Source organism: Mauremys reevesii, linkage group 18 (genome assembly GCF_016161935.1).
Source record: "Mauremys reevesii isolate NIE-2019 linkage group 18, ASM1616193v1, whole genome shotgun sequence".
NCBI lineage: Eukaryota > Metazoa > Chordata > Testudines > Geoemydidae > Mauremys > Mauremys reevesii.
In genome coordinates this window covers 26,745,205-26,766,966 of record NC_052640.1, presented here as the reverse complement: position 1 = coordinate 26,766,966, position 21,762 = coordinate 26,745,205, and the positions used below count along the sequence as shown (strand labels likewise).

General features: G+C 52.9%; 1 protein-coding gene across 2 annotated transcripts in view; it reads left to right on the top strand.

Annotated features, from left to right (window-relative positions):
• Positions 1–21,762, top strand: part of SCARF2 (scavenger receptor class F member 2) — a 98,564-nt gene that overhangs the window by 26,069 nt on the left and 50,733 nt on the right. For both annotated transcript variants that reach the window (XM_039505823.1, XM_039505821.1), the window contains exons 4-6: positions 481–1,000; positions 1,243–1,461; positions 3,455–3,583. In XM_039505823.1, the coding sequence (XP_039361757.1) occupies positions 481–1,000; positions 1,243–1,461; positions 3,455–3,583 (868 nt within the window). The remainder of the gene's footprint in view (positions 1–480; positions 1,001–1,242; positions 1,462–3,454; positions 3,584–21,762) is intronic.

Genomic DNA, 21,762 nt, shown 5'->3' with positions numbered 1-21,762 from the left:
ACTGAGACGGCTAGAGATGCTGGCATGGCTACTGCGTTCTTGTCTCCCTGGCCGCCCCGTCTCGGAATCGCATGTTCGGTGGCAGCAGGAGCAGCAGCACAGCCAGCGGGCGCTATAGACTCTCGCGGGACCTGCTGGGTCGCTTCCCCTGCCAGGGCAGAGCAATGTGCAGACACAGAGCCCGTGCACGATGTGCTGGGGAAGCGAGCATGCGAATGGTGCTCTGCTGCTGTTGCTGATTGTCATGCAAGGGCCCTGCACTGCTCTTGGGGCCGAGCCAAGGCTATGCAGACCTACAGTCAGCAGATGAGTGTGCTGGGTGGGGCGCCTTTAAACTTGGGTTTGGAGGTGCAGTCCTCTAAGGAGCTGCAGCTGGTATGTAAGCTGACAGGGGCCTGGTGACCGACCCAGGGACCCCTGCACCCTCCTCTTGGGCTCGGTGACTGCTCAGTAAGTCCTGGTGTGTTGCTTGTTTTGCAGAATGTCCCCGCCAGTTCTGGGGTCCAGACTGCAAGGAAATGTGCAGCTGCCACCCCAATGGCCAGTGCGAGGACGTCACGGGCCAGTGCACGTGCAACCCCAATCGCTGGGGGCCCAAGTGTGAGAACGCCTGTCTCTGCAAGCACGGCAAATGTGACCAGAAGACAGGCAAGTGCACCTGTGAGCCCAACTGGTGGGGTCCTCAGTGCTCCAGCTCTTGCTACTGCAGCCTCAACTCCCAGTGCGACCAGCAGACGGGGACATGCCTCTGCCAGCCCGGCTGGTGGGGTCGGGGCTGCAACAACCAGTGCGTCTGCAACAACTCGCCGTGTGAGCAGTTCACCGGGCGCTGCCAGTGCCGGGAGCGAATGTTTGGCCCGCGCTGCGACCGCTACTGTCAGTGCTACAAGGGGAAATGTAACCAGGTGGACGGTACCTGCACCTGTGAGCCGGGATATCGGGGCAAGTACTGCCGAGAGCCCTGCCCAGCGGGCTTCTACGGACAAGGCTGCAGGAGGCGGTAAGTGTGCAGGGCTTTGGGCAGGTTCAGGCCCCCGTGCTGCACCAGGTCCTGCCCGCCCGGTGTTCTTGCAAGTTGAGGATGGTCCCTGTTTCACCTGCCTTGTGCAGTCATGGCTTGGTCCTGCCCATGACGGGGCGGGAGGGAGGGGTAAGCCCCAGGCATACGAGACTAGCACGGGGGGGGGTGTGGTTCAAATGATTGCTCACGTTCTGGGTTGTGCTCCCTGTCGGCCTCTGTAGGTGTGGGCAGTGCAAAGGGCTGCAGCCCTGCACCATCGCGGACGGCCGCTGCCTGGCGTGTGAAGCTGGCTGGAACGGCACCAAGTGCGATCAGGCCTGCTCATCCGGCTTCTACGGAGACGGCTGCGAGAAAACCTGCCCCCTGTGCAAAGACGGCCACACCTGCAACCACATCAACGGCAAGTGCTCGCACTGCAATCCCGGCTGGATTGGAGACAGGTGAGTGGAGGCTGCTTTGTGCGGAACCAGGCTGCCCGCTCCTGTGCTCTTCCACTGGCCAAAGCGACTAAGGCTACGCAGGACGTTTGTGGCACTACCTGCATTAGACACGTGGTCCCCTGACTCCTAACCTTTGCCTTAGCCACTAGACGATGCTGCCTTCCTCTGAACGCCATTTAAAGCCCTCTTCCGGGATTGGCTCTCCCCTCCTCCTGGGGCATCAACATGCTAGTGCTTTGTGTAGTGCTCGGTCAACATGCCCCAGTCCTGCCACGGAGCCGCCATGCTGGAAGCTCTGGTCAGTCACAGACTGACATTGTCCTGGCCAGTCAGAGCATTCTGGCCCCAGCCTGCTTCCTCTAAGGTCAGGAACTGCAAAATGTTTCCCTCAGTACCTGAAAGCCACCAGCCTGCACCCTGCTCCTGGGTGTGAGCCTGTGGGATGCAGCACCCCAGGGAGAAGCGTGTCGCCCTGTGGGAGCACACGGTACAGGATGCAGCATCTGAGCCCAATACAATGGAAAACCAAACCTGTTGCCCACTGGGCGTTCCTCATTCGCTGGGGCCTGGCCTAACCCAGGCTGCAGGGAAACAGAGCCCTAGTGCCTCTGACAGGCCAAGAGAGAGAATGGCAGCCCCCTCCTCAATGCCCAGAAGCTGCCAGCAGAGGACACAGCTGTGGCAGAGGCTATGGTGAGCTCTTCCCAGCTCTGGTGGCTCTGCTCACCCCAGGGACCCCAGGGCACTGCTCACCCCAGGGACCCCAGCTCCATCAAGTCATTCCCTGTCCCAGCCTGCTGAAATGTGCCCAGTGCTTGCTGCTACGCTGGAGCAGGTGGCCTGTGTAGGCAGCTCCGTGGGGATGCTCATACGGACCCTTTCTTTCCACTCCATGTAGTCAGCTCTGGAATTCACTGGGGGTTTGTAAGCCCAGCAAATGGGAGGATGGTTAGCAGGAAGACGAGTCGTGTTTCGCTGGGCTGTCGTCTAACCGGATGGGTCACTGTCTCATCAGGTTGGCAGGATATCCTGTCCCACCTCTAATCCTGGCAGAAAGTGCCATCCAAGCAGCTTCTGCTCTGCGTTCTCTGCGGAGGAATTTATGGCTGGGCCTGGGCTCCAGCTAGAAGCCAGTCTCAGAGCGGAGCATGGGCAGTGACCCGTGGGGACGTCCTGGGGCATAGTGTGGGCAGTGGCTGGGGGGACGTCCCTGGGGGCCGGTCTCAGAGCACAGCCTGGGCAGGGAATGGTGGGGAAAGGTATCTCAGGCAGAGCATGGTTAGGGAGGTGAAGAGAAGGAGTGTGTCCCAGGATGGTGTTCAAGGCTCTGCCGATTCCTGTCTGTGCTGTGTGGTCTCGGGGGGTGCCTCTCTGCTGCAATCACAGCTTCACCTACCAGACAGGCTGTAATCCCGTAGCAAGAGTGCCAGGCCAGCACTAAAGCTGCCTCCCCCCAATGGCCACAGGTCCCACCAGCGATCATGGCACCTGCATTCACAATGTGGAGCTCTCAGAGCGTTTGCGGTGGCCTCGTGCTTTGAATCCCGGCTAATGCGTCGCACGGGCAGCACTGTGAGCTGGGGTTGACGTATGCTGCTGCTTTCCCAGGAGGCCTAGAAAGAGCCCAGCGCGTGGAGAGAGGCAGCAGAACCTTTCCTTTGGCTGCCCACATACCTCACAAACATTGTGAGCAATACGTGACCCCGAGCCCGGCACTCCCTGCATGGAGCCACGGGTCAACTGGCTGAGGTGGAAAATGGCCTGGCAGCTCCCCACAGCTAAGCTCAGTCCTTCTACCGACTAAAGGCTCCTGGTGACTCCGTCCCCACAGCCCCTGTACTCGGGACAGGGAGGGACCACACAAGGGCAGTGGCTTTGCAGCACTAGCAGCTGCACCAGGCTGCCTGACCCTGCCAGCGTGGCTATGCCAGCTCCCAGGCGTGCTCTACTCTGGTGCCCACCCTGTGACCTGCTCCTCTTGGCCCTTTCCTAGGTGTGAAACCAAGTGTCGCAACGGGACATACGGCGAGAATTGCGCCTTTGTGTGCAGCGACTGCTTCAACGGGGAGTGTCACTTTGAGACGGGCCGATGCCTCTGCCGGGCAGGCTCTCACGGCACCTAGTAAGTAACTCTCGTGTCTCGCGCTCTGTGCGGCTGGGCATGCTGGGTGCTTCAGCCATTGCAGACTGGTCTGGATAAACACACCTGAATTTGGGCACATGGGTGGGGCTGTCTCTGACATCCCCAGGAGAGGAGGCTGCGGGGGAGAGCCCAGAGGAGTATGACACTGACCGGTGCTTAATTTGTAATGAAAGATGTGCCAGGGCTCAAGCAATTTACTTTCGTGACTGACATGGCAAACCCAGAGGTGCTGGGTCTATGAACTGCCAAGTCTAGAGGTGCTGGGGCTCGGCCTTCGGAAGCACTGACAGTGTCCCCTAAATAATCTCTTTGGAGCCTGCAGAAGGAGGACGGTGCCTTTTGATTGGAAGCACAACTCCCTCCAGGGGGAGCTAATTGATTGCTGTTCGTTTTTGTACTAGCTGGGGCGGCAGGTGAGAGGGGCTCTGTATGTCTCAGATCAAATGAACCCTCAATGTATCAGTGCAAAGTTATTCTTATTTCTTCATTCCTGGCTTCCATCTGCTTGAACCCCATCAATGAAATTACCCTGGGCCTGTTTCCTATTTTCAGTGGCAGACCAAGCACTATACTTTTTCATTTTCACAAACCGCCCCTTCCAGGCTGCCCGGTGTTCATCTAGACACTCAAGCAGAATTTGCTGAAGAATATACCTGGATTTTGTGTGATATTTTCTGTTTGTTGTTATGCTGGTTTTCACTGGGAGATCTCAAAGCAGAGGGACAAACTGAATGCAATTCTTAATGCAAGAGAGTAATTGCAAGTAAAGCAATAGCTTACGTTCCAAACCTCTGTCACCTGCCACCATTCCAGAGACAACTCAGTATTGTTGCACATTCGTTATCGTCCTTCATACACCTTGTAAATGTATGACTCGGAAAAAGCCCCGAGTACACCAGTGCCGCTTTTAGACTTTAAGGTCAGAAGGGACCATTGTGATCATCTAGTCTGACCTCCTGCCACAGGCCACAGAATCTCACCCACCCACTCCTGTAAGAGTGTTCCACCCAGTCCAGGGAAGGTGGGGCTTTTTGTGTTTTTCACCAATCAAAAACCAGCCAAACACAAACCCAGCAACACAAACCCACTGAGCAACTCAGCGGCAAAGCAAATAAACAAGCAGAACTCTCAGAAGGGTTTTGAAATGGAACAGAAAACACATCCTGTGTTGTTCATGTCACACGCGCATTCATCCCTCAAACATAAACAGGCACAACTCGTTCAACACGGAAAACCTGCCGTGCTGTGAGGAAAACACAAAAAGCCCAGAATCCGCTGGTTGTGCTTGGTTTGTAATTAGATCGAGCCAGATTTCTGCTGACATGACAGTGGTGTCATGAGTCTGCCTGGTCCCACCCAAAGCACCTTGAATCGCTTAGGGAAGCCTCTCTGTAGAGCCCCTTGCTGTGGAAAACGTCCACTGTGGTTTTTCTCAAAGTCCTTCTGGTGGTAACTGGCTGAGAATATAGAGACATGCTCTTCCTGAGAGTTCAACCAAGAGTGACTGGAAAATTTTCTTGTCCAGTTAAGCAGCCGGGAGGCTGACGGTGATTGCAGAAACAGGTGTGAACTTCCACAATGTGCTTTAGGAGAGTGCTGGTTGTTTTTTCAGTGCACGGAGCGGTTCCAGCTAAGGATGATTGATCCTGCACCTCCTCTCCTTCCCTTTGTTATATTTCCATTGTCAGCCCTTGTGGTGGATATAACAGCCTTGGGAATAATTCATGGTCACCAATCTTTGCTAATAGTGATTTACTGCATGTTTGAATGGTAGGTAGTAAGTGCTCTAGCCAAGGATCCTAGGGGAGGTTTCATCCACAGGCTGAAATTATTACCTCTTGTGGTTTACCAAGCCTGAAGATTACTGGAAATTCAGGTTTCTCTTTCAATTAATTGGTAAGATCTCTGTCTTGGAGAGGCTTATCTTGAACCCTAAGAGCGTTCCCTCTTCCTGTATGAGAGCAGATAGTGTTTGGAGGGAGGAGTATGAATTGCTGCACATAACAGGGAGGGAGAAAAGCTGCCATATTCCCCGTTCTGATGGGAAGACGGGTTTAGTTGTGATGCAAATGACACAAAAATTAGTGGAGTGGTAAATATTGAAGAGGACTGGTCAGTGACGGTTGGGATCACTTGGTAAAGTGGGCACAAGCAAACAATATGTGTCTTAGTACAACTAAATATAAATATATACACCTTGGAACAAAAATTATAGGATAAAAGATTTAGAAAACCTGACCTATGAGGAAAGTTTACAGCAACTGGGCATGTTTAGTCTGGAGAAAAGAAGACTGAGGACAGACCTGATAACAGTCTTCAGAGCCGTTACTTACAGGATGGGGGACTCTATCCCTGGAAACAGTGACTCTGAAAGATTTGAGGATCATGGTTAAGGCTACGGTTTAGTCACGAGTATTTTTAGTAAAAGTCATGGACAGGTCACGGGCAGTAAACAACAGTTCACAGCCTGTGACCTGCCCATGACCTGTACTATATACCCCTCACTAAAACAGGGGCTGGGGCACCTGAGCTGTCTTCATGTCATTAGTTAATCGCTCTCCTTCCCTGCTAAGTAGAGGACCTACACTTTCCTTTTGTCTTGCTCTTGCTCCTAATGTATTTAAAGAACCTCTTCTTCTTACCTTTTATGTCCTTTGCAGGTGTAACTCATTTTGTCTCTTCGTCTTTCTGATTTTGTCCCTACATGCTTGTGCTGTTGTCTTCCTCCTTTGCAATTCATCCATGTTTCCAATTTTTGTAGGATTCCTTTTTGATTTTCAGGTCATTAAAGAACTCCTGATGGAGCCACATTAGCCTCTTACTGTTCTTCCTATCTTTCCTTTGTATTGGGATAATTTGCAGTTGTGCCTTTAGTATTGTCTCCTTGAGAAACTGCCAGCTCTCCTGAACTTCTTTATCCCATAGATTCTCTTCCCATTGGCCCTTCCCTATCAGTTCTCTTACTTTAATTGGCTTTTTTGAAGTCCATTGTTCTTATTCTGCTGCTCTCACTCCTTCCTTTCCTTAGAATCACCTTCACGTTTGCAACCAATTCCTCCCTGTTGGTCAGAGTCAGGTGTAAAGTGGCTGTCCCCCTCGTTACTTCCTCCACTTTCTGGGTCAAAAAATTGTCCCCCATGCATTCCAAGCACTTACTGGAAATGTTGTGCTTTGCCATGTTACTTTTCCAATGGATGTCTCGGTAGTTAAAGTCCACCATTACTACCAGGTTCTTGTGTTTTGGATATTGTTATTTGTTCTAGAAATGCCTCATCCCACCTCCTCTTCCAGATTTGGGGGTCTAGAGTAGACCCCTCCCATGACATCACCCCAATATTCCCCTGCTTTTAGCTTTACCCAGAGACTTTCAACTAGTCTTCCTCCCTCCTCCTTCTGGACCTCAGAACACATGTATATATTCTTGACATATAATGCAGTACCATCTCCCTTTTTCCTTGCCTCTCCTTCTTGAAGAAGTTATATCCCCCTATACCAATATCCTAATCATGAGATTTATCCCACTAAGTCTTTGTGACACCAGTTATGTCATAATTAGCTTATGTGCCCATACGTCTAGTTCTTCCTGTTTTCCCCCATACTACTTGCATTTTTGTATAGCAAAAATCTATGATGTTGAGCGGATTCCCTCCCTGATTTCCCTCTTGATGTTCCTATGAGCCTCTTGTAAATTTCCATGTCCCCTCCCCACTGCCCCAACATTTAGCTCTCTCTTAGATTTAGTTTTTATGCTTACCTGTGACCTTCTGTCACCTGCCCCCTTTGAAAGTCATTTACAACCCAGCTCAGTAGGTTGGCAAGTCTGTGTGTGAAGATGTTCTTCCCCTCTTTGGTCTGGGGAATGATCAAACAATTAGAAAACCTGCCTTCTAGTGAGAGACTCAAGGAGCTCAATCTATTTAGCATAACAAAGAGAAGGTTAAGGGGTGACTTGACCACAGTCTAGAAGTACCTACATGGGGAACAAATATTTAATAATGGGCTCTTCAGTCTAGCAGAGAAAGGTTTAACGTGACCCAGTGGCTGGAAATTGAAGCTAGATCAATTCAGACTGGAAATAAGGCACATATTTTAACAGAGTAATTACCCATTGGAACAATTTACCAAGGTCGTGGTGGACTCTCCATTACTGACCATTTTTAAATCAAGACTGGATGTTTTTCTAAAAGATTTGCTCTAGACATTATTGTGGGGACGTTCTCTGGCCTGTATGATACAGGAGGTCAGACTAGATGATCACAATGTGTGCCTTGAATCTATGCCAGCAGAGCCAGTGCTGATTTTGCTTTAGATTGGAGCAAGTCCAACCCAGGTGGAACCTAAAATTCAAAAAGTTGGAGGTAATTTTTTTTTCAATTTTTTTGAAAGGGGGGGGGGTTTGTTTTTACTTATTTGAAATATGATACCAGAAAAAGTAATCAGAAAATTATTTATTTGAGGGGGTTTGTTTACCCCCCGGCCTCCCCCGCCACCATTGTGCACATACTGTCTCTCCCTTTCTTCCCCTCCGCTCTTCCTTTTTTTCCCTTCCTTTTTTCCATTTTCCTACTGGAAAAGGGGGCAAAAGGGAGAAACAACAAACTGAGAAACCAAAAGAGTCCTGGGAAGGTTCTTTCCTTCCCTGCCAAAACTGGCCCAGGAAGTGCTTTCCATTCAATCTAGCTGCGTGAATGACTTGCGTGTCTTGTGCTCCCCCATTCGAGTGAGTCCTGTCACGCAGTGCAGCTCTATCGCTCATGCTGCTGCCTGCCCAGTGAGCAAAAAAAGGGGGCCAGGGTAGATTTTCACGCTTTTCCTAGAGGTTTTGTTTTTCACAGCAAATGATCATTCTCATGTGTAAGCCCAGGGCCTTACGTACTGCACCGATGAGCGTTGTGACCATTTGTCTTGCTTACCCAGCTCACTGCATCTCCAGCAGCACCTGTAGTGAAATCACTTGTTTGTTTCAACTCTTCGTTTTCCAGACTCCCCTTCAGTGATTGATGGAACCGCTAACTTGAGGGAAATTTGCTGTCTGACTAATCACTGTCTGCCTCGCCGCTCTGCTTTGCTTCCTCAAAACCACACCACGGTGATTAACTCTGGGCAGCCAGGTCACCAATGCTAAGTGCTTCTTGTTGGCCCTTATTAAACAGAGTTGTGTAGGTGTCTCCCTCAAAGGGTCTTATCAGTCAGACGGGGAGATTTACTACTAAACTGAGAAATAGCAGCCAGGATAGAAATAATCTCTCCTTGTCATCACGGCAGCTGCCAGAGATCAGGGGCAAAAGCTGCAGTACTGCCTCCAACCCCAGTAGAGGAGTGTGGGCCACTGTCTCCTCCCTGAAGTGGGGGATAGGGGCTGGTGGGAAGTTGCTGATGGCCTGGCACAGATCAGTGGGCACACATGCATGCACACCTATGCTACAGCTTCGCAGTTCTGATTCTCTTGACGTCTGAGGCGTGTGGTCCGGTTTTGGGGCTGGGGCTAAGACACTCATGGCTTCCCAGATGTCCTGCTGGGGCCTGCATTCCCATGTGTCCCGTGGAAACCGTGCTAGCAGTGGGGTAGAGCTGGGCTTACGCTTCCAAGGAGGGCGTTGATGGCTTCCTTAGGGAGCTGGAGAGCAGCTCTGTGATTGGCCGGCTGAGTCCAGCAGGGGGCACTGGAGCATCCCTTTTACAAATTGCACTATGTGGTTCCAACCCTGGCTGCGGAAGGTCAAGGCCAGAGCCATGTCTGACGCATGGCACCTGGCAGGGAGGGCTTTGCGGGGTGCCCAGATGTTCGCTGACTCAGCAGTGCTGTCCAGCCTTTTGCTGCTGCTGCTGCTTTTTTAAGTAGAGGAAAGGGGAAAGCAGTGGTGTTTAAGTGTCAATGCCCCCTGCAGTGTCACCCACCCCAAGGGTTCAGGCCCCAAAATCATGAGATTGGCTTAAAAATCAGGCGATTTTAAAACATGTTTTTGGTTTGTTTATTTGCCTTCTGGTCTTAAGCCTGGAGGATTCACATTTTCTAGCTTTCTTCCTGATCCCCAAAAACTAGAAATGAGCTTTCAGTAAGTGGAAACTGAGAGTCTCCCATAATCACCTGACTCCAGAAGCTGGGGCTTTAAGCAAAACACCAGCTATGGTGCCGATCCTGTTAACATAAGTGTTGGTGACACTGCCAGAGCCTTGTAGGGAAGAGCGTTGGGCTCAGTCAGATGTGCTCCTCCTGGTGTAGTCACATTGTGGGGGCCCCATTTCCCTAGAACCTCTCCAGCATACTCAGACAGGCGCAGGCTGGTTAGGGAGGCATGGGACACAGCGTGCACAAGCCAGGGGGCGCCAATGCAAGGTTTGTGTGCACACGCTGCAGAGACTTGGTTTGTGTCATAAAGCCACAAAGAACAAAAGTGTCTCCTAGCTGTACAGGTCCAGGCTACACTCACGTTAGTGTGATGGGGTGAAAGCAGCTTAGCCAGACTTTCCCCTTCTCTTCTTGTGCACAGAGACAACCGGGTCCTTTTTCACCTTTCAGGGTGGGTGGAGTTCTGTGCTGACCCTTCCACATCGTCTGCTCTCTTTATGAGGCAAGAGCTAATTTTCTTGGTGCTGTTCTGCAGACTCACCTGGGATCTGACCCTCATGGGCTGGGTTTTCTTTGATGTTCCCCCCTGGAGTGTAGGCCCTTCTGATTATAAGAGCATCTTAGCCCTTTGTTTCCAGTCAGGCCCAGCTGATGTTCCGTGTGCTTGTGTCACATGGAGGACTCTGGTAGCTGAACAAACACCCTGACTCCAGAAGAGCCATCCCATCCAGAAGGCTTTGTCAGCAGTTTAAAGCCCCGCAGATGGGTTAAATATAACTTTGGTCAGAAGTTACTCATTGCCCCTGGCTTACAGACTAACTTCAGAAAGGAACTTGGCTTCACTTTGCTCAGGATAGAAAACTTTGTGGTAATTTTCCCGAACAGCATGTGGGAATTTCTCTGCAGGGCACCCGGTGACGTCAGTGAGGAGTAAACCTGCATTTATTGCTGACAGTAACGTTAAAGAAATACCAGTAATTACAAGAAGGGAAGTGAGCTGAAGAACAGCTGGAGACTGTTCCACCATCACCATCCCCCTGGAACTGAAAAGCAGAGACTTATGTAAAGGGTGATACCAAGATTACTGCAGGGGTCCCTCAGTCTCGCCTGTTGAAACAGTTCCATCGTATATAAATAATTAAAGAGTCCTTGGAGAAGGGGGATTAGACCCAGGGTCTCCCATCTCCCAGGTGGTGCCATAACCAACAGGCTGCAGAGTCATTCGCTCTCTGGCCTGGTGAATGTTTAAATATTTATCCAGAGTGAAACCGTTTCAACAGGAGAGATGGGGGCAGCCCCACATCAGCCTATCCCATGGCCCAGTGGTAAGAGCTGAGAGACCTTTCTCCCCTCAGAAAGAGTGGGGAGTCCCAGGTAAGCGCTGTAACCATTGGGCACCACTCCTCCTCAGGCCCTTCCGTGTGAACTAACTTGTTCTCCCCGAAAACGCCTTCGGCACCTGCCTCCAGGAGAGGGGGCCTGGCTGTGATTGCTACCAGTGGGAGGCACCTCGCCGCAGCCCAAACTTAGGCGCCAGTCTCTGGGAGGGGGCTTAGCACACACCCCGCCCATTGGCTAGTTTAGGCGGCTCTCTCCCTCCCCTGCTGGCTTTTGTGACTCGCAGTCTGAGGTGCCTGCATCTCCCCATTCATTGTATAGGCGCCTAGGGACTGAATTCAGGCTTTGTGACTCTCAGTGGTGGTCCTGTGATTTTCTAGGTGCATAAAAATTAGGTGTTGTGATGCATGAGCCCATCCTTTCTCCTCCTGTAACCCCCTGCCTGGGGCACAAGGCACCTTCCAACAAATGGAGCAGGGGTCCTACACACAGCAGCCTCCTTCACTGCACAGCCCTTCATATGCACAAGCAACCTTAGTTCTGGCATTTCTTGACTTTGCAATCTTACCAGTGTTCTGTTAACAGTTCTGTGGCATTTCCTAGTTTGTTTTAAAAAAAGCAAACAACAGATTCCATCATGTGGTCTCCTCTTGACACCCACACGGGTCATCAGCAGTGTAGAAACCTTTAAATCCACCACGCAGACCTCCGCCACGTAAGCTAATGGAGTAACTGATAGCAGTAGTAGGTTGTCATCCTCTGTGTGGACCAGCACTAGGGGGAGATGAGACACTTTGCTAATGAGCTTCACAGATGTTTGTTGACATCAGAGGAATGGTGAGATTTTGAACCTTGGATTCCTTTCCAGGCTCTGGAGAGGAGTTTAGATTAGTGAGCACCCCGGTTCCATTCTCCTCACCTAGGTAGTCCCAGTTTCCAATCCTCAGGCATTTCAGCTCATCAGTCCCCTTGCCCAGCTATTCCTAGTCCTCCCCCAACACTGACAGCTCCTTGCCCCCATGTCCTTGCCCAGCCCGTCCTAACTCCCACCTTTCCCTTCTCTATCTAATCTGTTTCTCTTCTTTCCCCCCTCCAGTAACCCGCACACCCCACTTCCCCATCCTTTCTGTCTCCCTCCCTGGGCTCCTTGTTCAAATCTACTTCCCGTGCCCGCCCCTCCCCCCCCCCCAGTCTGGTGCTTGCCACCCCCGTGCAGATTTCAGATCCCTGCTCCAAACCATGGGGTGTGAGAGCTTCTCAAAGAATTTTTCTCACTACAATTTCACATGAGCAAAACAAGGGATTTTTCACTAGCCTCCTTCTTGGAAATGGCTGAACCACTCAGGCTGAAATTTTCCAAAACAATTCAGCCCGAGGCAGGCGCCCAGCATCCAAAATGTCAGCCCAAACGGTTAACGTTTGGCACCGTTATAAGCAACTGAAAATAGGGTCTTATAACAGAAATGTCAGGCAAGTTTAATCATAGGTAATGCTACCCGCCTCATCTCTAAGAACAGAGAGCAGCGCTACTTCCCACGGCTGACATCCAATCCCTGACCCAGCTGCTCTGCGTGGATGTGACGCCTGCGCTGACTCTGTGCTAATCCCTGTGTTGTGCCTGGCACTCGGTGCCACGTGGGCACGGAGCTGGGCCGGGGGAAGCTTGATACGTTTAAAAGGCATGAAATGTGCTAAGGCCAGGCTAGCCCAGCTGGATCCCTTTGAGGCCTGACAGCGCAGCAGCTGCTGGCAGCCGGCTGGAACGTGCCAGCTACGCTCTGCCTGGTGGAGACAACGGGCCCTTGAGAGTCTTTGTGCTTTATCATTGCTGAAGGGGCTATGGCCAACGGACGTGGCACTGAGAGAGGGCTGGGTTTTATGGTGGGGAAAGCAAGAGGGGGCAGAGCCAGATGGTGAATCCCTCAAGCGCATCCTGTGCATCCCGTGAATGAGGTCATGAGCATCTGGGAGCTATCCAGGCACAGAGAAGCGGGAACCCTTAGACCAGGGGTGGGCAAACTTTTTGGCCCGAGAGCCACGTCTGGGGATGGAAATTGTATGGCGGGCCAGGAATGCTCACAAAATTGGGAGTTGGGGTGCAGGCTTTGGGGTGCAGGAGGGTGGGACCGAGGGGTTTGAAGGGCGGGAGGGGGATCAGGGCTGGGGGAGGGGGTTGCGGTGCAGGAAGGGGTCAGGGGTTCAGGCTCTGGCAGCGCTTACCTCAAGCAGCTCCCAGAAGCAGTGGCATGTCCCCCCTTCGACTCCTACATGGAGGTGCAGCCAGGCAGCTCTGCGCACTGTCCCATGTACAGGCACCGCCCCTGCAGCTCCCACTGGTCGTGGTTTCCTGCCAATGGGAGCTGCAGGGGTGGTGGTTGGGGCGGGGGCAGCGTGTGGAGCCCCCTGGCTGCCCCTACGCATAGGAGACAGAGAGGGGACGTGCCGCTGCTTCCGGGAGCCATGGCACTCATGGAGCGGGGCAAGCCCCGGATCCCGCTCAAGGGCCGGATTAAAACGTCTGAAGGGCCAGATGTGTTTGCCCACCCCTGCCTTAGACACTGGCAAACTTCACAGAGGAAGGCAGCCTGTGCAGAGCACATTGGCAATGGACAGACCCAGTGCAGAGCATATGTCTGGAGGGGACAGCGGACCCAGCGTAGAGTGCACTGGGGGCAGCTCAGAGCTCATTCCTCATTGATTGGCTTGTTGTTTGCTACCCACCGCCGGAATAAGTTCTCACACACAGAGATCTGCACAGCAGACAGGGGATCCCCATCCTCTCTGCATGTCACCTCCTCTGCTAAAGTGCTGGCCCCTCAGCCCACCCCTGAAGAGAAGCTGCTAACGTGGCAGGAAGGGCCATAGATTCAGGTTCTGCCAGGCTAGGGCCCAAACCATGAAGGATTTATGGCTCCGAGCTAATGTCTTCACTTTCACCAGAAGCAGAGGCAGCCTGTGCAGCAGAGAGGTAACACGTCAGGTAGCCACCTGTAAGATACAAACCCCAGGACATCCGGGATGATCCTGAATTCATAGAACTGGACAGCCGGTAGCATGTCCTGACCACCCTGACCGATTTCTCGGGACAGCTACGTCAAAAAAGGGATGATCCAGGGAAAACCTGGACAGGCAGCAGCCCTAGTGCAGCGCTGCTAATGAGCAGGTGATTGCATCCCACGCCTGGCCACAGCTCATGTAGAGTGCTCTACGCTGATTCAGGCTGCAGGAGACAAAGGAGCCTGGAAAGGCCATCTTCTCCTTGCACTCGGGGCCACCCCAGCTGTCTAGCCACTCAGGCACTGCCAGAGGGCCAGCTGCAAATGTGAGGTGGCAAATCTCCAAAACACGGTGGCAGCTGCCATCTCTGCTCTTTCCGTGGCTTACTTCCTCAGCTGCGTCTGCACAGAGCTTCAGACACCTGCTCGCATCTGAGCCCCAGTCTGGACCTGCAGCAGGGGAAGCCGGGAACCTGCCCCACCCGAGGCGAGAGGTATAGAGCTGAGAGTCTGTCTCCAACTCCTGGCACTTCGAACCCCCCACCCTGAGGCTACAGGTGTGCTGCAGAGAGGAGCAGGTGACAGGGCAGAGCCCTCAGGTGAGATGAGCCACCACCTTTGGGCTGCTCCTCCTGTGAGAATGGAACAGAGGCACCTAAGCACAATTCTGACCATAGAAGCTGAGCTGCACAGGCATGACACCAGCAGCCAGGGCACCGTGGTGACGGGCACCGTCTGAGGCTCTCCATAGGACAGGACCTCAGTCAGCGCTGTCTGTGGATGCTGTCAGATCCACAGTTACTCGTCTTGGTCCACCACCAGGAGGAAGCCACCTACCGATGAGACCAGCCATCCCTGCTTACCCATCCTAAAAGCTGGAGGGATGGGCTCCCGGGAATCTCAGGGCCCCATATATTGCTGTCGACACCTAAAGGCAACCTGTCATTCCCGGGGAATTACAGACCAGTCATCTTAACTTCTGTAACCCGGACAGATAAGGGAGCAAATAATTAAGCAATCAATTTGCAAACATCTGGAAGAAAAATAAGGTGAGAAGTAACAGTCAGCATGGATTTGTCACGAACAAATTGTGTCAAGCCAACCTGATAGCTTCCTTTGACAGGGTCACAAGCCTTGTGGATGGGGGGAAGCGGTAGACTTATATCTTGACTTTAGTAAAGCTTTTGATACTGTCTCACATGACCTTCTCACAAACAGCTTAGGGCAGTGGTCTCCAACCTTTTTATGCCCAAGATCACTTTTTGAATCTAAGGGCAACCCAGGATCTGCCCCACCCCTACCCTGAGGCCCTGCCCCTTCCCCAAAGCCCCGCCCCACTCACTCCATCCCCCCCTTTCTCCATCGCTCGCTCTCCCCCACCCTCACTCACTTTCACCAGGCTGGGGCAGGGGGTTGACATTTGGGAGGGGGTGCGGGCTCTGGGCTGGGGCTGAGAGGTTTGCAGTGTGGGAGGGGGCTCTGGGCTGAGCCTAGGGCAGGGGGTAGGAGTGCAGGAGGGGGCACAGGATGCTGGCTCTGGGACGGGGGTCAGGGCTGGGGGTTGGAGTGCGGCCTCCCGCCGAGCAGCACGCAGTTCTGGCGGCTCCCGGTCAGTGGTGGGCACAGCAAGGCTAAGGCAGGCTCCCTGCCTACCCCGGCCCCACACCACTCCTGAAAGGGGCCAACGCACCGCTGTGGCCCCTGGGGACGGGGTGGAGGGCACATGGCTCCGGCCCTTCTCTGCAAGCGCCGCCCCTGCAGCTCTCCCGGCCAATGGGAGCTGCGGAGGCAGTGCTTGCAGGCAGGAGCAGCACACGGAGGGAGACCCCTGTCCTCCTGCCCCCGGGGCCACAGGGGTGCATTGGCCCCTTCCAGGAGTGGCGTGGGGCTGGGGTAGGCAGGGAATCTGCCTTAGCGGCAGTCACACTGCGCCTCTGGAGATCACGATTGACTGGGAGATGCTCTAGGATCGACCAGTCAATTGCAATCAATCGGTTGTTGACCACTGAACTAGGGAAATGCAACCTAGATGGAGCTACTATAAGGTGGGTGCAAAACTAGTTGGAAAACCATTCCCAGAGAGTAGTTATCAGTGGTTCACAGTCATGCTGGAAGGGCATAACGAGTGGGGTCCCACAGGGATCAATTCTGGGTCCGGTTCTGTTCAGTGTCTTCATCAATGATTTAGGTAATGGCATAGAGAGTACACTTATAAAGTTTGCAGACAATACCAAGCTGGGAGGGGTTGCAAGCGCTTTGGAGGATAAGATTAAAATTCAAAATGATCTGGACAAACTGGAGAAATGATCTGAAGTAAATAGGATGAAGTTCAATAAGGCCAAATGCAAAGTACTTCATTTAGGAAGGAACAATCAGTTGCACACATACAAAATGGGAAATGACTGCCGAGGAAGGAGTACTGTGGAAAGGGATCTGGGGATCATAGTGGACCACAAGCTAAATATGAGTCAACAGTGTAACCCTGTTGCAAAAAAAGCAAACATAATTCTGTGATGTATTAGCAGGAGTGTTGTGAGCAAGACACGAGAAGTAATTCTTCCGCTCTACTCTGCTGATTAGGCCTCAGCTGGAGTATTGTGTCCAGTTCTGGGTGCCACATTTCAGGAAAGATGTGGACAAATTGGAGAAAGTCCAGAGAAGAGCAACAAAAATGATTAAAGGTCTAGAAAACATGACCTAGGAGAGAAGATTGAAAAAATTGGGCTTGTTTAATCTGGAGAAGAGAAGACTGAGAGGTGGTGACATGATAACAGTTTTCAAGTACATAAAAGGTTGTTACAAGGAGGAGGGAGAGAAATTGTTTTTCTTAACCTCTGAGGATAGGACAAGAAGCAATGGGCTTAAATTGCAGCAAGGGAGGTTTAGGTTGGACATTAGGAAAAACTTCCTAACTGTCAGGGTGGTTAAGCACCAGAATAAATTGCCTAGGGAGGTTGTGGAATCTCCATCATTGGAGATTTTTAAGAGCAGGTTGGACAAACACCTGTCAGGGATGGTCTAGATCAGGGCTGTCCCTACCCATACGCAAACTACGCAGCTGTGTAGGGCACCAGGAAATTTGGGGCACCAAATTCCCCCAGATTTCATGGTGCCCTATGCAACTGCATGCTGCATCCAGCTCCAGCAGCCAGTCTGATCCCCCGGACGGCTGAGCCGGCCCCTCGTGGGCTGCGTACAGCAGGGCCCAGGAAATCTGCCTCGGCCCCTGCCCCACCCCTTCCCCTCAGCCCCCGACCCTGCTCCATCCCCACCCCCACTTCTTTCCCCCCTGCTCCACCCTATTCTGCCCCTTCCCCCACAAACCCTGTCCCCTGAGCTAAGTGTCCCGGGGCACTGCAGCAGGGGTCGGGCCCTCCCTGCACTCACCAGGCGGCGGGAAGTGGCTCCCAGCCACACCACCGGTGAGTGTTGGGGAGTGGTTCCCCTCCTTCCCGGGAGCAGAGTGGAGTGGGCTGGGGCCAGGTTGCTCCACCTCCTGCTGCCTTGTGAGTGCAGGGGCAGGCCCGACCCCTGCTGCCTTCCTGCACTGGCTGCTCCTGCCTCCCAAAGCCCTTAGGTGCATCCCCCCCCACCCCTCGGAGGCCTGGGACACCCCCTGCAGAGGCCTGGGAGGCCCCCCCCTCGGAGGCTCGGGGCCAGCCCCCCCGCAGGGGGGCTGCATAGGGCACCGCAATCTCTAGGGATGACCCTGGTTTAGATAATACTTAATCCTGCCATGAGTGCAGGGGACTGGACCAGATGAGCTCTCGAGGTCCCTTCCAGTTTTATGATTCTGTGATCTATGATCTTCCTCACACGTGATTTCAAGAGCGTGTAGTAGTTGGGGAGGGGGTCCAGTTAGCAGAATGGCTAATTGGAGCTGGCACCTTGGCCTCACTATGGCCCCAATTGAGCAATCACCAAACCATGTACAAAGGCAGGAGAATGGGGTGACCCAGTCCCATTGACTTCAATGGGATTCCTTACATGCTGAATTGCCTGGCTGGAGGCAGACCTAAGGGGAGGCATTGGCAATCCCAACAGCTAACAAAGCCAACCCTGGGTCTCCCCACTGGATTTTATCAGCCAAGGAGCCATGGGTCCAGCCCACGTGTTGTGGCCCCCAGCTCCCTGAATGCCCCCAGAGCTTTAGTGAGCACTCCGGGAACTCGGACCTACGTGAACGGGCCATTCACCAGGAATGATCAGGCGAGGCATTTCCAGCAGAGCTAGGGAAGCATTAATGCCATTGTGCAAAGCACTGGTAAGACCTCGTCTGAAATACTCTGCACATCTCTGTGTTTGAGAACGATGAATTCCAACTGGAACCGGAGCAGAGACGATCTAGCAGGACGATGAAGGGAGTGGAGGGCCCGTGTTACGAGAGGAGACCAGAGGAGCTTTGCTTTTATTTAGCCTAGGAAAATGAAGGCTGAGAAGGGACCTGGCTGCTCCCTATAAATACGTCGGGGGGTAAACACCAGGGAGAGAGAAGAGCTATTGAAGCTAAAGGTCAGTATTGGCACAAGAACAAACGGCGACAAACCAGCCAGGGACAAATTGAGGCTGGAAATTAGAAGGTTTCTGACCATCAGAGGGGTGAGGATCTGGAACAGCCTCCTCCCAGGAACAGTGGGGGCAATCAACGTACTTGGTTTAAGCGAGAGCTGGACACATGTATGAGCGGGGTGGTATGATGGGGATGGTGGGGGGCAGGGCTCAGCACGCCTTGTTATGTCCCTAAAGCTCATGCTTCAGGGTTTCAGCCGCAACCAGCAGGGCTCAGGAAGGGATTCCGCCTCTCTCCCGCGCCCCCCTGTGTTTGGGGATTGTCGTCTTTTATTTCCTTCCTCTGAAGCAGTTGGTCTCACCCTCTTTACCGCTGTGGGCTGCGTATGCAGCTCTCTGTGTTATGTGGGCTGCATCCACACAATATATCTCCTACCTGTATAGCTACAAACAAAGCCTGTTTCGTGTTTGTTATGTGACAGCACTAGGATTCAACCCACCTGGTACCTTTCATTTCAACACTGGGCTGAGCGTCTGGAAAGCACAGCTGTGGAGCCTGGGAGCCCAGCTGGGGACTGCCCCTGCAGTCAGGGACTGCCCCCTTCATCCAACCCCGCAGGGATTGGATTATCCCCCCAGCATCCAGGAACCCCCAACGCTGGGCTGGCACATATGCCTGCTCTGCAGAGACAGGGGGCCTTGTCAAGGGCAGAACACCCCCCGCCAGGACTGTCCTCTCTGGCAGCCAGCCCCCACCCAGGGACTGCCCCCCCATGCACCCAGCCCCCACCTAGAGGCTGTCTCCCATGCACCAGCTGCACCCCCCTCCTCAGCCTCCTGCACATTCCTCCCTGCGTCCCCCGCAGCCCTAGCCCCCTGCACCCTTTCCCCTCCCCACAGCCCCTGTGCCCCCCTGCCTGTGCCCCCCTTGCCCCTAGTCCCATGCACCCCCTTCTACACACTCACTCGTCTCCTACCTTAGCTGCACATCGCTCAGCTGTGCAGCCCACCCTGCCGCTGCGGTGCTAGTGCCCGAGAGCTGCGATGCCCCAGGCTGGGGGCTGGTGACTAGTAGAGTGAGGCAGGGATCAGTGTGAACTCCATTCTCACAGCACATTCGGTCATGATCAGCACTGGCAGTAACCAGCACATTCATGCATTTGCAGGGGATGAATAAACTGGGAGCCGTTCAGACCCCAGTGAGGAGAGATGAGGAGCCCAACGGGACTGTCGAGGATGGAGAGGAGTAACAAAGTGGGATTGGTTCTGGGGAAATGTGCGCAACCTCCCGTGAAACACGCGGGTGGGAGCAGAGAGCAGCAAGCAGGGAGTTGCAGACAGGGCTTGTGTGATTTGGGGCTGCACAGTGGGTGGTGTGTGTATGGGGGGCGGGGTGTTGGCTATGTGACACTCCGGGATGACTGCACCTGGCACTTTGTCTTCAGCACTGGCACTTGGTTACGAGAACAATCCTGAAGGCTGGAGGAAGCTCAGAAGAAAGCAAGGAAGGACCAGAAAGCTGGTGATTTGTGAGGGGAGGTTAACCAGCGAGCTATGAATGAGTGGTTCCTACAGGGGCAGGATACCACTCAGCAGGTACCATAGCTGAGGGCACAGCAGGGGCATACAGGCTCTCTGAGAGGCTCAGCCTATAATGGAAGTGAGGTGAAAGTGAAAAAGGGGAAGTTTAGGCCAAATCCCAGAGCAAACTTTGTGTCATCAGCAGGGATCCTAGAAGTCCGTTTGCCACAGAAAAACGTGGAATTTGCCTTTTTACAGAGAACCTTGAGTTTCTACCTTTTGTGAAAAAACAAACACCTATATTAACCATTAATTACATTTTAATGAAAGTACCAGTGTCATTTATTCAATGTGCGTAACCTCCCCCTCTTGTGGTTGATTTTTGAATGCCCGTTAAATTTACATCACTAAACAGACTCCAATAAACTGTTTCCGGCGTATAGAGGTTACTCAATGGCATATAGGGGTTCGTGTGTTAATGCATCTCAAATTTCACTTCAGCCTCCAGGACTAACTCAGAAAGTGAGTTATGTTAATATAAAAGCAATTTTCACTTTATTTTTTGTGCATTTAAAAAACAAATCTGAAAATATAGAATACAGACACAGAAGTATTTGGAATCTGGACGAAATGCAAATTGCAATTCTATTTTATTATAATTGGTGTCACTGGTAGGCTTCGAACTTGCTTAAAAATTGTAAATATATCAGTAAAACATTGTGTTCAGCTGATACTGTATATATTGTGGCTAGGAAAACTAAAGTTCGGCGTTTCATTTTAATCACAGAAAAACACGGATTTTTATGTTTTTTTATGGGAGAATTTTGGGGTTTTTATCACGGAAAACTAGGATCCCTGGTCATCATGACCTGGCTCCCTGAGGGACGTGATGGCGTCCCAGTGCGAACAGGCAGGACCAAGCATTAGGAAACACCCTGAGGGACCATGCAGGCCCTGCAGAGTGATGCTTTTTCTCTTATTTCTGGCTCGTTGCCCACTCTGCCCTTCCAGCACCAGCGACGGGTCCAGGAGAGCCCCATCATCTCCCGCTAGAGGGAGGTACATGGTTGCTCAGGCTGGAGTGGCAATGGAATCTACCTGCCAACGCCCCAGCTCCAGCCCTCAAGTGTCTGCTCCTTCCCAGGGCAGATGGTATCCTGGTCCCTGGGATAGTGTGGGGAGCTGTGGTCCCTTGGGTGCTGATGGCATCCTGGACTGCTGCACGAAGCGTGGGCCCAGAGCACAGCTTCTGGTGGATAAATGCCAGATGTTAAGGCCTGTTGGGTTGTGCTCTGTGGGCTTGGCCCACGCCAGCGATTGTGGCAGGAGCTGGGATCTCAGTCCAGCCTGTATCCCCATTCCTCATTTACCCTGGGCCATTCCTTCACTGGCCCCCAGGGTGGGTGCCACAGAAGTTAGCAGGGCTTTCCCATCTGTAACCTCCATGGCTGTGGCCCTCTGCTCCCCTGACCCCGGCTGCTGCAGATGCTTGTGTGTCTGGCCGGTGGTGACCATACAGCTCCTCCCCTCTGTCCCTTCCAGCCCACAGCTCAAGCCTGGAATGGGGAGTAGGGGAAGCCCTGAGCAGCTCCACTTCTTTGTTACGCACACGGCTCTTGTTGCTTGAGCCTCCAGGATACGGGAGTTTCCTCCCAGCACAGCTCCTCCCCCAGTCGGAGATCCAGGGCAGGTGTTGCGGCTCCAGGGGGTCTGACTCCACAGAG